We start from the raw sequence: 16,809 nt of genomic DNA on the forward strand, positions 1-16,809 counted from the left end.
ATAACATCACAATCCCATCTTTAATTAAGTCTCTAATTTCGATTCTTTGATTAAGATTTCTCCAATGAGCTTTTCTCTCTTCCAAAAATACCTTAAGAATTCTTTTATGGAATCCAAAGTTCAGCTCGATGGCAAGGATAAAATTTTTTATTCTAAGTTAAAAATTTGTCAAAAAATATTCATTCATATATATACACACTCAAATTGATAAACATATACTCAAGAAGATTATACTTTATGGGTTTTTAAGTCGATTATGTCTATTTATTGTTACAAATGGTAAGATTTTTGCTATCATATTTCTTTCTTAAACAATATTATACTTTCGTCGAATAAAGTTAGTCTCATTTTTAAATATACAATCATCTTTAATTTAATTTAATTTTACCATTGAATTAGCTCTTATGGATGATGATAAACATTTTCTAACTTTCAAATTGTTTCGTTGATATTCCATCCGTGCATAAAGTTAGGTGGAACTATATTAACCAAAACTAACCCCAAATTATTATTAGCCAAATGTACACCGAAGAGCATCTCCAACAGCTTCCTCATTTCCCACTTTTGGAGAATTTAGTTAGAGCATCTCCAACAGCTTCTCCAAAATTTTCTCCAAAATGAAGAAACAAAAGTCATATTCTCCAAATTATTTTTGCTCCAACTCCAACCGCTTCCCCATTTTGAAAAATCGCATTTATTACAATAATAAAGCTCTCCCCAAAAATTTGGAGAATGCTGCAGATTTGGGGAAGGCTCCCTATTTTTTCTCCTCCTTCCCTATTTTGGGGAATGAGATGGGGAATCTGTTGGACCAAAAAAGCTCTATATTCTCCAAATTTGAGTATTTCAAGAAGATGGGGAAGTTGTTGGAGATACTCTAAGTGTTCCCAAACAAGATGAATGGAGGTGAATGGTTCCCCTAACCTCCCTTCACCCTCATTCCCCTCAATCCAAACAAGCCCTTAGAGTTTTTAATCAGAGGAGGTTAATTTTCGTTTGGGTTAATTTCATTTTAGTTCCCGAGAGCAACTCCACCAGTTTTCCTAAAAATTTCTCTAAAATGGGAAAGCAAAAGTCATATTCTCCGAATTATTTTTAATTTTTCTTCTACCCTACAAAAACCCATTAAAGAAAAAAAAAACCTGCAAAATTTCCAACTTTTCCAATCTGGGCTCTGCTGAAAAAACTGCAAAGATCCAATTTTGGCCACCTTCTCCTTAAAAACTCCATCTGGGTATTTTCCCCTAAGCTCCAAGATCTCATCATTATGGCGACTGTACAAGGCAAGCTCTCCTCCTTCTTCAACAACAGATGGCTTGTTTTTGTGGGAGCAATGTGGATCCAATCTTGTGCAGGGATTGGCTATCTCTTTGGGAGCATCTCCCCTGTGATTAAGAGTTCTTTGGGCTATAACCAGCGTCAGATTGCGACGCTGGGGGTTGCCAAGGATCTTGGTGACAGTATTGGGTTCTTAGCTGGGACTTTGAGTGAGATCCTCCCTCTTTGGGCTGCTCTCCTTGTTGGTTCTCTTCAGAATTTTATTGGGTATGGATGGGTTTGGCTTATTATCACTGGCCGAGCTCCCCCTTTGCCTCTTTGGATGGTGAGTTGAGAAGGTTACTGAATTTTTTTTTGTTGAATTTTTTTGGTTAGATATTTGTACTTATGGTTGCAATTATTGGTACTTGTTAAGTGTTTGGACGTGATGATTTTGTTTTGTTTGGTTCCTTTGTCGGAATTAATTAGTTGATTGATTGATTCTAATATGATTTAGCCATCGTACTGTATTGGATTCTGCTAAATTTTTAGTCGGAACTAATTTTAGTGTTTTTGAGGAGTTTTAGGGGTTGATGGATTCAGGTTGCAGAATTATTAGGATATTCTTCAGTTGGAAAGGATTTCCCATTTTCTCAACTTATTGTCATAATAATTGAGTTGCTAGTTGACGCCTATATTTGATAAAGGTTCCATTAGATATATCTGATTAGTGCGGGGTGGAGACAAAAGGGTGAATCTTGGCATTGATTTATTAACTGTTATTTTGGGGGAAATAGCAATATGTATGTGTTCACGGTTTGTCATCTAAGTGGCTTGGACAGGAATCCTCCATTGGTGTTGCATGTTTTTCTTTCTTTTTTATTTTATTTTATTTATTTAAAAGTAATATAAGTGAGATAATGAAACATTTAATTTGTAGATTTAGCTAGATATTAACAAATTCGAGTAGACTGAATAGTTAATAAAATAATTGCGAAGAGTGTCTTAACTTTGAACCTCTCTTCAACTTGTTTCTTTCTGTAGAAAACTTTAGACAGAAACTTGTTTTGGTTTAGACTTGCACCAAAGAAAATGAAGGCATCCATGCTCTGCTCTCTATAAAAATAAGACTCGGATTTTTACATACCAACTTTTCATAGCATTCTTTCTTTTTGTGAGGGAAACACCACTAATGGAGTTTTTTTGGTATCATTGAAGGTTTAAAATTTAGAAATTGCGCAATGTAATGGATCAGAAAATTGTTTGTTGTATGTACTTTACTCCTGATCTGTCTTGCTAAATCTTATATCATTCAGTAATTGAACTTGGATATTACAGAAAATTTTAAGGGATATAAATTAAGGGACGTAGGATTGGTTTTTTTTGGTCCAAGAAAAGTTCTTTTGAGCTCATGAGTTGTATTCCTTTAAAAAAATATATATATCAAGAACAGTACTGCAATAAGAAGAGCAGAAAAGGAAAGATTTCTTCTTTTGTTATTCACTGAGTAATGATTGTCTGACCAATTTTTTTATTCAATGTGACATATTTCGAATAATTAAGAAGCGCACTTATAAAGGACTCAGGGACTCAACCACTTGCATCAGTTGACTACAGGAATTGCATTTTGTGAAAATATGTAAAATTCCTTGATGGCCCATTTGAACGGGAACATATCTGGAACATTTTTTTTGTTCTTTATGTTGTTTTTGGACTGTTAATGGTGCTGTAGATCTAGATCATACTTGATGATATTGATTTTTAATCCTCATGATCCATGTTGCAATGTGTAATGAAAGTATTTGTATTCCTTATACATCAGAAAGTAAAACATCTATAGAAGGAACATGTTGTTGTTCATTGTTATTGTTATAATTACGAGGACCATTTATGCCTGAAGAATGAATATTTTCCATGTAAAAATATTCATCGTCAAATTAACTGTATTGATCTAGCATGGTTTTATGCTTAAATATTCTTCTTCCCTATTTGGCTAACTTATACTGCTGTCATATATTTTTCTGTTTTGGGTCTTCTGTTAATCTTGTCAGTGACAAAACTTTGCATTTCTTGATTTACTTTTTAGCTTAATGATGCTCCAAAGGAAATCTGTACTAAGCATGTAGCTTTGCCGTTTCAGCCCCATGATCATCATAAAGTTTTTCGTTAATACCTTGTCTCACTTTGTACAGATGTGCATCCTCATCTTCATTGGGAACAATGGAGAAACTTATTTCAACACAGCCGCACTTGTTTCATGTGTACAGAATTTCCCCAAGAGCAGAGGGCCCATAGTAGGAATCTTGAAGGGCTTTGCGGGTCTGAGTGGTGCAATCTTGACTCAGGTATACACAATGATTCACACACCCGATCATGCCACTTTAATCTTTATGGTTGCTGTCGGGCCCACGATTATAGTTATAATGTTAATGTTCATCGTCAGACCGGTTGGAGGGCACAAACAAGTACGATCATCTGATAGCTCGAGCTTTGTATTTGTTTATACTGTGTGTCTCCTTCTCGCAGCATATTTGATGGTTGTCATGCTTCTTGAGGATCTAGTAGACTTGAGCCATGCCGTGACTATCTTGTTCACAGCTGTCCTTCTTTTTCTACTAGTAGTTCCTATTGTAATTCCTTTGCTTCTCACCTTTTGTACTAATGGTACCTCCCCAGACCAAGAGTCTCTCTTGGCTGCACCTCAAAAGGGGGAGGCTGGCAAATCTGAACAATCCAGTGAGCAGCAGGAGGTTATTCTCAGTGAAGTAGAAGATGAAAAACCCAGGGAAATGGATTTACTTCCGGCTTCGGAGAGGCAGAAAAGAATTGCTCAACTGCAAACGAAGTTGTTTCAAGCTGCTGCTGTTGGAGCAGTGAGAGTGAAGAGGAGAAAAGGACCTCGCAGAGGAGAAGACTTTACCTTGATGCAGGCTCTGATAAAGGCAGATTTTTGGCTTCTTTTTATTTCTCTTATGTTGGGGTCAGGTTCAGGTTTAACGGTCATTGATAACTTGGGTCAGATGAGCCAATCTTTGGGTTATGAAGAAACTCATGTTTACGTGTCTATGATCAGCATATGGAATTTTCTGGGGCGAATCGGTGGAGGTTACATTTCTGAGGTTGTCGTAAGGTATTTTCACATGCCGTTTCTATTATCTACTATGTGAACTAAATGTTTATATACTTTGGGATGAAGATTAAGTCTGTGTAATCATTTTATCCCTGCTCAGTAGAACACACGCGTACAAGTAGTTCTCTGTTTAGCTTGTCCTTTAAGATTTAGTTTTATTTATCAAAAGTATTTATTTCTAAAACATATACCATTTATAAAGCTGCAGTTATTACATCTATACCTGCAGAGTTGGCGATTCAACATATAACCCCCTGACACTGAAAAGTTCTATGAATATATAAACATTTTGTCGGATTTACTTTGTTAGGTATTGATAATTTTGCACTTATTTTTCCAAAGTCATGAAATTTTTAAGGATTCATTAGTGGTCATCCACGTCATGTTGTTAATGGTTTTTGCATACCATCAGATTTGAGGGTATAACATCTAATCACGCCGCTTTTTGAAGCATATTTTTATTCACTTGACGCCTTCTTATGAAGGGGGTGTATCTGTGAAAACCTATGTTATCCGGGTACTTCTATAATGAAGCCGTACCCGTACCGGACACGTACCTGTAGGCGTTAAAAAAATACTTACAGACATCCAAATACCACTCAAGGCAAAGAGAAGACGATAAACGCCTTTCTCTTAATCAGAGGGGATCATTCAAAGGAAGCGAGACAACATGGAAGAACAATGTACATACCAACAGGCAGTACATGACGGCGCGGCTGAGGCACGCCAGTACATGGTGAGGGGGTGCTATGGTGGTTACAAGACAGTTATACGATGATTATTTGAAGCCCACGTGGCGGCATATCAGAAATAGAACGTGTGCTGACGTGGACAAGCAGTTAAACCACGAAAAGGGTGGTTAAAGGTCGTGGGAGAACAGTTTCAAACAGGAGGGAATGTGGGTGCTGCGGCGGTTACAAGGCAGTTATACGATGATTATTTGAAGCCCACGTGGCGACATATCAGAAATAGAACGTGTGCTGACGTGGACACGTAGTTAAACTACGAAAAGGGTGGTTAAAGGTCGTGGGAGAACAGTTTCAAACAGGAGGGAATGTGGGTGTAACTGCCCCTTTAGCCGCGTCAGCCCACACTGCCACGCCAATAGCCACGGCAGTGTTGACTGACGCGGCCAAAGAACATTTGGTTGGTCAGTTATCTCGCCCCCATTTCCACTGTTATGCACTGCTACCCCTATAAATACCTCCCTAGACACGAAATAAGGGACATAGAGGAGATTGGAGCAGAAAAGGCTTGAGCTTTTGGTGAATTGGAGCAAGAGAGAGAGAGTCTTTCTTCTTCACAAACATCCTCAAAAATCTTTTGGCGATTCCTAGAGATCTAAGCTCTGACTTGATCTTTGGAAGAGTGAACATCTTACATCGATAAGATATTCGCTTAAAGATTCTTACTTCGATAAACGAAGAAGAATATCCAAAAGCCTTCACGATTCAATCAGAGTCTGTGAATCGGTGGTCCACGAGTTAAAGCACTCCCGGCATAGGCAAAGTCCCACAAAACAGGAATCGATAAACGATTTCTGTGTTATTTTCTAGAAAGTTATAATTTTTCTTTTATTGTGTAAAAGAGGTCTTATAAAAAGACTATTTTCTTTTGAATTTATTATAATCGATCGAAGATATAGTGAATTCCACAATAAAACCAACTCTGACGACTGGCGACCACAGTGGGAGCCAACGGTCTCGCTGTCGAGACCGTCGTGTCGCAGCCGATCAAGATTCCAGTTGAATCCACGGTCGAATACGAGTTTGACCAAACCAAGTTTGAGGAATATCTCTCATCATCCTCTTCAAGATCTTCATTATCTCACAAGTATAAGAGGATCTCATCATTGAAGAAGGCTTATACGCCAAAGAAGGCTAAAAGTGAAGACTCTCGCCCAATCGTTGTTGAGGCATTGCCTCGCAACATTATCCCGGCGATCCCCAAAGTCGAAAGCTCTGCTCATAATGATTCCACCCTAATTAAGGAGTCGTTCGATCGAAGTTCGCCAACTCTGACGAAGAGGGCTCGTCAGAGGCGACGCCAACGCCGCGCTCGTCAATTGGCTAAGGCCTTGGAACAAACCGATGGAGTTCGTTACTATGCGAACTTAGAATCGAGGAAACATCAAGTGGTCCAGTCGCCTCAACGTCAAATCATTCACATCTCAGCAAAACTTACGTTGGAGGAATGGACTCTTATCAAAAGGGCCTGTTCGACCCTCAAAGAACGCATACAAAAGCGTATGGCAAACACCGCTCGTGCCCGTGCTCTTTTACAACAAAGACGAGAAGGAAAGAAGAAAACAGTGTCTAAGGAAGCACCAAAGAATCACAAAGTATGGATCCCCAAATCCAAACTAGTACGAAAATTGGGTCTGCAGAACACAACCTTTGACCGCGGCAGTCTTCACTGCCGCGACGCTTCTTTCAACCGCGACAGCTCATACTGTCGCGGCATCTCCTTCAACCGCGGTAGTCTCCGCTGCTGCGGCACACTGTTCGACCGCGACACCAATCACTGCCGCGGCCAAAAGAAATTTCACAAGAGCACTCCTTCGACTCCATCAACGTTCGTTCCGGGTCCGTCTACTGTGTCAACACCCGCTGTGTCACCAGTGAAACCCTGGGTCAGTCCTGACCCGTCGAAATCCAAAATTATAATGGCGGATGGCCTCGATCCTTTACCTGAAGATCGAGGCAAAGCTCCGGTCAAAGAACACTTGGGTCCGGTGAATGAATCCCAAATAGATTCTTACACTGGGGATCGTAAGTATCCTCCTATCAAGTCAAAACAACTCCAAGATGGGAAAACCCTAATTTCTACCCGTTTGGGAGTTCGTAATGAAACTCAGGAGCCCGTTAAGACTCTGCACTCGCAAGGGGGTGGTTCTAAACATGCGACTCCTGACGTGACCTTGGATCGCTCAAATGCGACGACAAGTTGTCCTGAGAACGCCAACAAGGCTTTACATCCTCAGAAGAAGACATGTTCGTCAAAAGACATTGTTATACCTGGGGGCTCAAACCAACAGATGATAGGATTCTTCGGTAATTATACCGATGAGTTGTACTATCAAGCTGGGGGTGTGAACAAAACTCGAAAGAGGATTGTCCGAGAAATGAGATCTCATTGTTTCTGTATGCGACTCATTAGAGCAGTACTGTCAGAATGTGACTACTCCAAACGAGAAGCCCATTGTTTCTGTATGCGACTCATTAGAGCAGTACTGTCAGAATGTGACTACTCCAAACGAGAAGCCATCTTACAAAGAGTCTCAGTGTTCCAGAGGCTTTTCACCGAAATGTTGAGGCCTAAGCCGAAACATTTCCGCAAGAGAAGATCAGCTGTCCAAGATGACGAATTCCCTAAAGTCACCATCAACATGGTTGATAAAAGAAAGTCTAAGCGGCATTCAAGTGACTCAAATCCCGATTTTTCCCCGAGAGAAAAAGTCAATCCAAGAATTGCTCAACGGATGTCTCGACTCCAATTAGGAGCCATCAGACGTAGGGATTATAAGAGAATGCATGAAGAAATATCCTCGGAGGATGAACTTTCAGACACTTGTTCAGCCATTGCTTCTGATGATACAATGTCTAGCACGGGGCAAACCAGAGAAGTGCTCACAATCACCCCTGATCAGTTTGCTCAAATCCTTCAAGAAGCTCTAGCCAAACAACGTGAAGAAATTAGAGCTGAGATAAAGACAGAAATAGAGTTGGCTATTCAACAAATGAAAGAATTGCAAGCTCAACGGCCTCAACCTCCTGAATCCAGTCAACGAGCTGAATCCAGCCGCCACACTCAGAATGTTATAGATGACAGCGATCCAGAAGTGGATGAAATCATTATGGCTGATACACCTCCCAATGACAATAACACTAGGGGTGGTTCAACGGATCCTCCTAACAACAATATTGGGGGTGGTTCAATTTTACCTTTTAATAATACTGTGGGTGGCCCAATTATTTCTGCTCAACATCACTCAAAGAGAGATGAAGATGAGGACAAGAAAATGCAAGACCTTGAACATAAAGTCAATGCTTTGATGTCCGCTCAGGAAGTAAAGAAGACGGGTATTCCGTGTCCCTATCCAAGAGAATGAGATTCAATACCGTACCCGATAAAATTCAATCTGATCAACTTCACACCGTTTGATGGGAAGAGCTCGCCTATTCAGCACTTGATTTATTTTAAGTCTCATTTGGGCATGATCTCTGGAAACGAGACTTTAATGGTCCGGTCATTCGTTGGCACTATTCGTGGGCCCGCCTTCGATTGGTACCGACGTCTTAAGCCAGGGAGCATCAATTGCTGGGATAACATGGAAAGTTTGTTCCTCAGCAATTTCTTCGATGATGACACCGAAGTGTCAATCAGAACCCTTCTGGATGAGAATTAAAAAGACGGAGAGTCAGTCGACAATTTTGTCAAGCGCTTCCGTAACAAGATAATGAATTACAGAGATCCTGTTACAGAGGAGTTCATCCTGCAAACATGCCACAATAATCTCTACATCGATGTCCTAGAAACCCTAGGGGTCGTACCATCCAAAACTTGGAAATATTTGAAAATACGCGGTGAACAAGCTGAACACTTTCTTAAAAGAAAGAAAGCTGAGAGAAGCCAACCGACGACATCTACAATCACTGGGAACGCGACTCCCGATCCGAGGTTTCAAAAGGAGTATTCTTTCGAAGATGATGAAACTCCAGCCATCTTGAAATACCTCCTCGCCAATGATAAAATCGAGCTACCACCTATTAAAGATCAAGAGAGAGCTAAGAGAATTACGGATCTAAACTACTGTGCGTACCACAGAAGGGTTCTTCATCCCACTGAGATTTGCTTCGGACTCAAAAATAAAATCCAAGCCTTAATTGACTCCGGCGTCATGACGGCGAAACAAGCCAAGTAAAGACGACTCTAACTCCATTGGGTGCACGAGTGTAAACTGTTTCCCCTCACTCCAAAGAGTATACGAGTATAAACTGCTCCTCGATACTCCAATAGGTATATGAGTCTAAACTGTTTCCCACTCTTGACGGGAAGTTCCTGGAGAATTTTTACATGTAATATTCTTAAGGATAACCCGATCATGTAGCTTAGTATGATGTTAGACCCAGTTTCGTGAAGGAAGCTGGGGGTGGATGGTTCATGTAACGAGAAGTTCTCGGAAGAATGCTATATGTAATTTTCTTAGGGATAACCCGATCATTACAAACAAAGTGATAAACACTACATACCCACGGTGATTTCCGAATACTCTTTTGCTGAGATGAGATTCGATCACTTCTTTAGATCAATCTTTCCTCACAAAACTCATATTTGGTCAAACCTTTAAACAGTTAGGACCAAAGCTAAAATTTCCTCTCGATTCTTTCCATGAACGAGAGGTCCACAAATTGAACGATCCAACCTTTAAACAGTTAGGATCGTCTCAAGTCCCCATTTGGTCAAACCTTTAAACAGTTAGGATCGTCTCAAACCCTCATTTGGTCAAACCTTTAAACAGTTAGGACCAAAACCAAAATCCCCTCTCGATTCCTTTAATGAACGAGAGGTCAACAAATTGAACGATCAAACCTTTAAACAGTTAGGATCATCTCAAATTCCTATTTGGTCAAACCTTTAAACAGTTAGGACCAAAGACAAAATCCCCTCTCGATTCCTGTCATGAACGAGAGGTCCACAAATTGAACGATCAAAGTTTTAAACAGTTAGGATCGTCTCAAACCGTCATTTGGTCAAACCTTTAAACAGTTAGGACCAAAGATAAAATCCCCTCTTGTTCCTTCCATGAACGAGAGGTCCACAAATTGAACGATCAAAGCTTTAAACAGTTAGGATCGTCTCAAACCCTCATTTGGTCAAACCTTTAAACAGTTAGGACCAAAGTCAAAATCCCCTCTCGATTCCTTCAATGAACGAGAGGCCCACAAATTGAGCGAACAAACCTTTAAACAGTTAGGATCGTATCAAACTTCCACTTGGTCAAACCTTACTACAGTTAGGACCACAACTAAAATCTCTTCTCGATTTATTCCATGAACGAGAGGCCCACAAATTGAGCGATCAAACCTTTAAACAGTTAGGATCGTATCAAACTCCCACTTGGTCAAACCTTACTACAGTTAGGACCACAACCAAAATCTCTTCTCGATTTATTCCACGAACGAGAGGTCTGGTCAAACCTTACTACAGTTAGGACCACAACCAAAATCTCTTCTCGATTTATTCCACGAACGAGAGGTCCACTTTCAGTTGAATAATCAAACCTTATGCTATTTAGGATTATTCAAACCCATCCAGATTCTCTAAGTGGAGATCCCACTTTGAGTTTCCTTTGCACCTGAAGATAGAATATAAAATTCTTCCTCTCCATCATACCTGGACACTCCGATGAGTATATGAGTATAAACTGCATCTCCTTGAACCTCCCAACGGGTATATGAGGTTAAACTATTTCCCGAACACTCCGAGGAGTATATGAGTATAAATTGCATCTCTTTGAACCTCCCAACGGGTATATGAGGTTAAACTATTTCCCGAACACTCCGATGAGTATATGAGTATAAACTGCATCTCCTTGAACCTCCCAACGGGTATATGAGGTTAAACTATTTCACAAACACTCCAATATAATATATGAGTATAAACTATTTCTCCATTCTTCGACGACAGTTTTAATTCAAGACTTCGACAACGGTCACGCGATAAACGCAACACCGGAGGAATTTTAGCTATTCTACAAAGCACTGAATAGGCTAAAAGATGAAGAAGTCAAGAATTGAAGCTATTTATAGACCATCTTACGTAACTTCCTCAACAAAGTACTGAAGAAATTACAAGGAAAACTTATCATATCCAAAGTGTCCCAGACTCCTCTCCAAAATGATGAGTCTGAGATACTTTGGAGGGGGTATCTGTAGGCGTCAAAAAAATGCTTACAGACATCCAAATACCACTCAAGGCAAAGAGAAGACGATAAACGCCATTTTCTTAATCAGAGGGGATCATTCAAAGGAAGCGAGACAACATGGAAGAACAATGTACACACCAATAGGCAGTACATGGTGGCGCGGCTGAGGCACGGCCAGCCTATGTGTGTCGCTGGGCTAAGGCGCTTGGAGCACCAGGGGGTCTACCGTGGCTTAAGGCGCGGCAGCCTATGGTGCCGCGGCTAAGGCGCGGCAGCCTATGATGCCGCGACTATTGTAGGGGGGTGCTGCGACGGTTACAAGGCAGTTATATGATGATTATTTGAAGCCCACGTGGCGGCATATCAGAAATAGAACGTGTGCTGACGTGGACAAGCAGTTAAACCACGAAAATGGTGGTTAAAGGTCGTGGGAGAACAGTTTCAAACAGGAGGGAATGTGGGTGTAACTGCCCCTTTAGCCACGGCAGCCCACACTGTCGCGCCAATAGCCGCGGAAGTGTTGACTGACGCGGCCAAAAAGCATTTAGTTGGTCAGTTGTCTCGCCCCCATTTTCACTGTTATGCACTGCTACCCCTATAAATACCTCCCTAGACACGAAATAAGGGACAAAGAGGAGATTGGAGCAGAAATGGCTTGAGCTTTTGGTGAATTGGAGCAAGAGAGAGTCTTCCTTTTTCACAAACATCCTCAAAAATCTTTTGGTGATTCCTAGAGATCTAAGCTCTGACTTGATCTTTGGAAGAGTGAACATCTTACATCGATAAGATATTCGCTTAAAGATTCTTACTTCGATAAACGAAGAAGAATATCCAAAAGCCTTCACGATTCAATCAGAGTCTGTGAATCGGTGGTCCACGAGTTAAAACACTCCCGGTATAGGTAAAGTCCCACAAAACAGGAATCGATAAACGATTTCTGTGTTATTTTCTAGAAAGTTGTAATTTTTTTTATTGTGTAAAAGAGGTCTTATAAAAAGACTATTTTCTTTTGAATTTATTGTAATCGATCGAAGATATAATGAATTCCACAATAAAACCAACTTTCGACGAAAACTGTACCCGACACTTTCCCGTACCCAAACTTCATGGACACTTCTTAAATATATGCATGCATTTATTACAATATGTACTCAATTTACGATATATGTGTTAATTTAAAACACTTTTCAAAGATTTCCTAGACGTAGAGCTTACACTTCACATCCGTCTTTTGAAACTAATGAGATACGGGTTGGGTTCGTTTCAGTCCATACTCAAGTTCAAAACTATATAGTTAATGGGTCGTTTAGATGTCTAGTAATTTACAATTCACAATAATCAATATGATAAAAGAAACTCAAAAATGTAATCGGAATTTTAATTCTAATGACACATGAAGCGGGAAAATTATATCTCATGTACATTATTAATTCAATATATATATGTAGCCGTGTCCCCGTACCCTACATTTTATAATTTTGTCGTGTCCCCTACCCGTACCTGCACCCATACCAGTACCCGTGTCCGTTTCCATTCAACTTAGGTGAAAACCTTGTCTGAAATATTCTTCTCTTATGAGAATTCTCTCCTCAGGTTGGGTATATTCGAACAGCCACCCTGATGCAAGAATTTTGGGTGGTTTGACTTTGACCATTTCAACCATATCATCTGAAGAGTCATCATTACAAGTTAAAACGATACTATTATTATTTTTGGAGTGGTATTTGGTTGTGTTTAGTTGGGAGTACCTGTAATTATGAAATGTTTCTCCATATATAAAACAAAGAAGGCTGCCCCATTCCGAGATACAACTACAATAACAAAGCCTTTATCTCAAATTTTGTGGCATCTCCTTCATTAAGCTAACTGTTATCATATCTTTCTTAATTGCTTCTAGCCAAGGTTTTAAATATCGGATATCGGGGAAATATCGGATGACCAAAATTCATATCGGATTGCGGATATCGGGGAAATATCAGGGATATGTGGTAAATATCGGACTGCCATAATGAATGTTTGCATACATAGTATAATGCATTAAAATGTAATCTTAATATATGTAATGAAATTTAAGCATACAAAATATGAATAATATATGTTTAGGATCACTAATCAACCTTTTAAAATAAACAAAAGTGCAAAGCAACGTTGCAACATTCGATCTGCTTTTTTAAGGGCAAAATGTCATTTGATATAATGGGAAAATCTTGATATCTCGCCCAAAAATTCCAAACGCGGTATATTATTTTGCAACAAGCTATATAAAAAGATATATTGGTCCACATATCGGCTAATATATCGGCCATATAGGGGATTTATCACTCAAAATAGCAAAAAAAGCGGTAAAGGATATTTAAAGACACTGTTTTAAAAAACCTCCGCCTAGTCCGCTTAGGCGTACGCCTAGACCTAGGCGGTACCTAGGACGCCTAACTAGCGCCTAGCGCCTAGACGGTATTTAGGATGCCCACCTAGATTTTACGAGTGTTTAGGGAAGCATTATCTGCTTACGTGGATTGCACCATGTAGGCATTGATTGTGATTTTATGTGTCGTAGCCTACACGTCCTCCAAACTTCATTAACCTCCAAATATGAACACCTCCACTACCTCCTCCGACCTTCAGCAAAACCTCATCGACCACCACTTAAATGAAGAAAGAAAAAAACGCCCAGAAACCGCTTAAGCGCCCGCCTAAGCGACTAAGCGCTGAGCGCCAAGTCCGACGCCTAGAAGCGCCCAGCGTTTAATGTAACATTGTTTAAAGACCATATCGGTTGCGGCAAGCTTTGTAAAAGGATATATCGGGGGATATATCGGGTCATGTCGGGGATATTTAAAACAATGCTTCTAGCCAAGATCTTTTAGGTGTACCTCTAGACTTCTTTGCCCCATTAACCATGCTTTTATTACTTCTCCTAACCGGTGCACTAAAGGTCTCCGTTGTAGATGACCAAACTACCTCAACTGATTCTCTCTCATTTTAGGAGCGGTCCTCTAATTTCATATGAATGCTCTCATTTCTTATCCTATCTTTTGGTGTATACCCACAAGATCATCATCATAGATCCTTTTCCAACATAACAAATTAACAATTACCATTTCCTAACATAACAGTTACCATGTAAGCCTCCATCGAAGATTTGACAAAAATGTACTACTGGGTATGAGCGTAATGTCAACCCTGTTGGTGCCAACATAACATTGTTAGATAATACCATTTCCCAGTGTAACAGTTACCATGTGAGCCTCCGTAGAAGATTTGACAAAAATGTACTACAGATATGAGTGTAATGTCAACCCTGTTGGTGCCAAATTAAGGACATAGAAAATTTGATGAGTGAGTTGTTTGTACCCAGTTCTAGATTAATAGGGAAAAAAACTTTCTTGGTCATGTAATCTAAGCTTATGTAACCGTGGAGCACCTTCCAAAGTTTCTCCAGTGAGCACAGTCTATAAGAATAAAAAAGAAGAAGTTTATGATTATTAAAAAAAAAGTCTATATGAACGAAGGGATAGATTTGCTATCTAGAATTACATTTGACTCTTAAGAGATAGATAATGTGAAAGACGCCAAGGATATTAAATATTTCATTTTTACATTAAGTATGCCCATTAGAATCAAATAGAGAAAGAAAAAGGGGTTTTTGCTTATGAACCCATAGTTTTACCCCCGTTTATTCATAAACACCTGTACACCCAAAGTACCTTCATCCACTTATTTTTAAGCCTGAACTGTATAATATTGACAAAAAACACACAGTATTTATCAAAGAAAACTTGAATCCCCATATTACCCTTTCCTTCCTTATCCTGTTCCCCCCCCCCCTCCAAGTTGATAAACCATTCTCAATTCTGTTTTCATAGTCACAAAACAGAATATCCTTCTCAATTTTTTTGATTACTCTATTCGTTTGCACATGAGTGCAGTACGTGCTTGTGTTTACGTAGTCACGAGTCCTAGAAACTGATTGCACATGAGTGCAGTACGTGCTTGTGTTTACGTAGTCACGAGTCCTAGAAACTGATTGCACATGAGTGCAGTACGTGCTTGTGTTTACGTAGTCACGGGTCCTAGAAACTGATCTATCTCAGTTCTTTTCTTTAAAATTTTCTTCGCCTAAGAAAGATTTTGTAATGTAGGGGAGTGTATGTTACAATTAAACTATGAACGCTAACGATCAGAAATATCAATTAACAATGAATTACTAGTAATATAGGAGTATAGGACTACCTCCAAAAAGTTCTTTTTTCATGCTTCTTGAATAGATTCTCAACTCTTTTTTTAGCTCTTTATATCTCATATATTTTTGTTTTATTGTGATTTCTATTGCATTCTTTTAAAATTTTCTTTTTGGTGTGACAAAATCCATTAAGTGCTGTACTTATCCAATAAAGACTTATACCTATGGGATAAGGAACTACATTTCGCTTTAAAGCGCTATACTTGTACTATAAAGAGCTACAATATGAATAAAAAGCTATTCAATGAGTAGTCAAAAGTAGAACATTTTCAGATTACTTTTTTCATTATAGATAAACAAGTTATATTTCTTTCTTTAATCAGGGAACATGCATATCCAAGGCCAATAGCTTTGGCTGCTGCACAGATTCTAATGGCAATCGGCCACTTCTTCTTTGCTATGGCTTGGCCGGGAACAATGTATATTGGAACGCTGCTGATCGGGCTTGGATATGGAGCTCACTGGTCAATTGTACCTGCTGCTGCCTCTGAACTCTTTGGCCTAAAAAACTTTGGGGCATTGTATAACTTTCTCACTGCTGCAAATCCAGCTGGCTCACTAATTTTCTCAGGTGTTATCGCCAGTGGTATTTACGACTATGAAGCAGAGCAACAGCACAAGAACCATAACCAACAATCTCTTCTTGGTAGATTACTCTATGGAACAAGTCTTGGGATTGATGAGGCATTGAAGTGTGAGGGTGCAGTGTGCTTCTTCCTTTCATCATTGATTATGTGTGCATTTTGCATCGTTGCGATGATCTTGAGCTTGATTCTTGTTCGTAGAACCAAGATCGTCTATGCTAATCTTTACGGGAAAAACACACAGGTGGTTCGTGCTCTAGTGAGCTGAAACGAAATTTGGTTCTGTGACATATATTTCTAGGATTTCATTGCCCATGCTTTCTTAATGTGCAATCATGGAGGGGAAATGAGAAACCAGCAGATGAATGAATAGCTGCTAAGGGAGCAGGCGCCATTTTATTTCTCTCATCATTTGTTCTTCGAAAGTGGTGAAATTCTTTAATCCTATGTATGTATAATGTCATGCTACTATCGGCTCCTGTTTTCAAATGTATTCTTTTGGGGATATTCGGGTATTTTTGGTGCTTCTTCATGTGGGTTTTCTCCACTGTCTATAAACATCAATGTATATTTGTCGAATGAATGAATGAGCTTTGAAATTTGAGTGTATCAATGTCATGCTACTATTTGTATAATGATTCTTCCAATATAATTGAGAAGAACTTGT

The 16,809-nt window shown here is 39.5% G+C and overlaps 1 protein-coding gene across 1 annotated transcript; it reads left to right on the plus strand.

Moving 5' to 3' along the window:
* LOC109837311 (protein NUCLEAR FUSION DEFECTIVE 4-like) lies at positions 1,110-16,755 on the plus strand. Its single transcript, XM_020405502.1, has 3 exons — positions 1,110-1,603; positions 3,450-4,387; positions 15,882-16,755. The coding sequence occupies exons 1-3, from the start codon at positions 1,268-1,270 to the stop codon at positions 16,408-16,410; spliced, it is 1,803 nt and encodes a 600-aa protein (XP_020261091.1). The 5' UTR covers positions 1,110-1,267; the 3' UTR covers positions 16,411-16,755.

This window comes from Asparagus officinalis, chromosome 4 (assembly GCF_001876935.1).
Source record: "Asparagus officinalis chromosome 4, Aspof.V1, whole genome shotgun sequence".
Classification (NCBI taxonomy): domain Eukaryota; kingdom Viridiplantae; phylum Streptophyta; class Magnoliopsida; order Asparagales; family Asparagaceae; genus Asparagus; species Asparagus officinalis.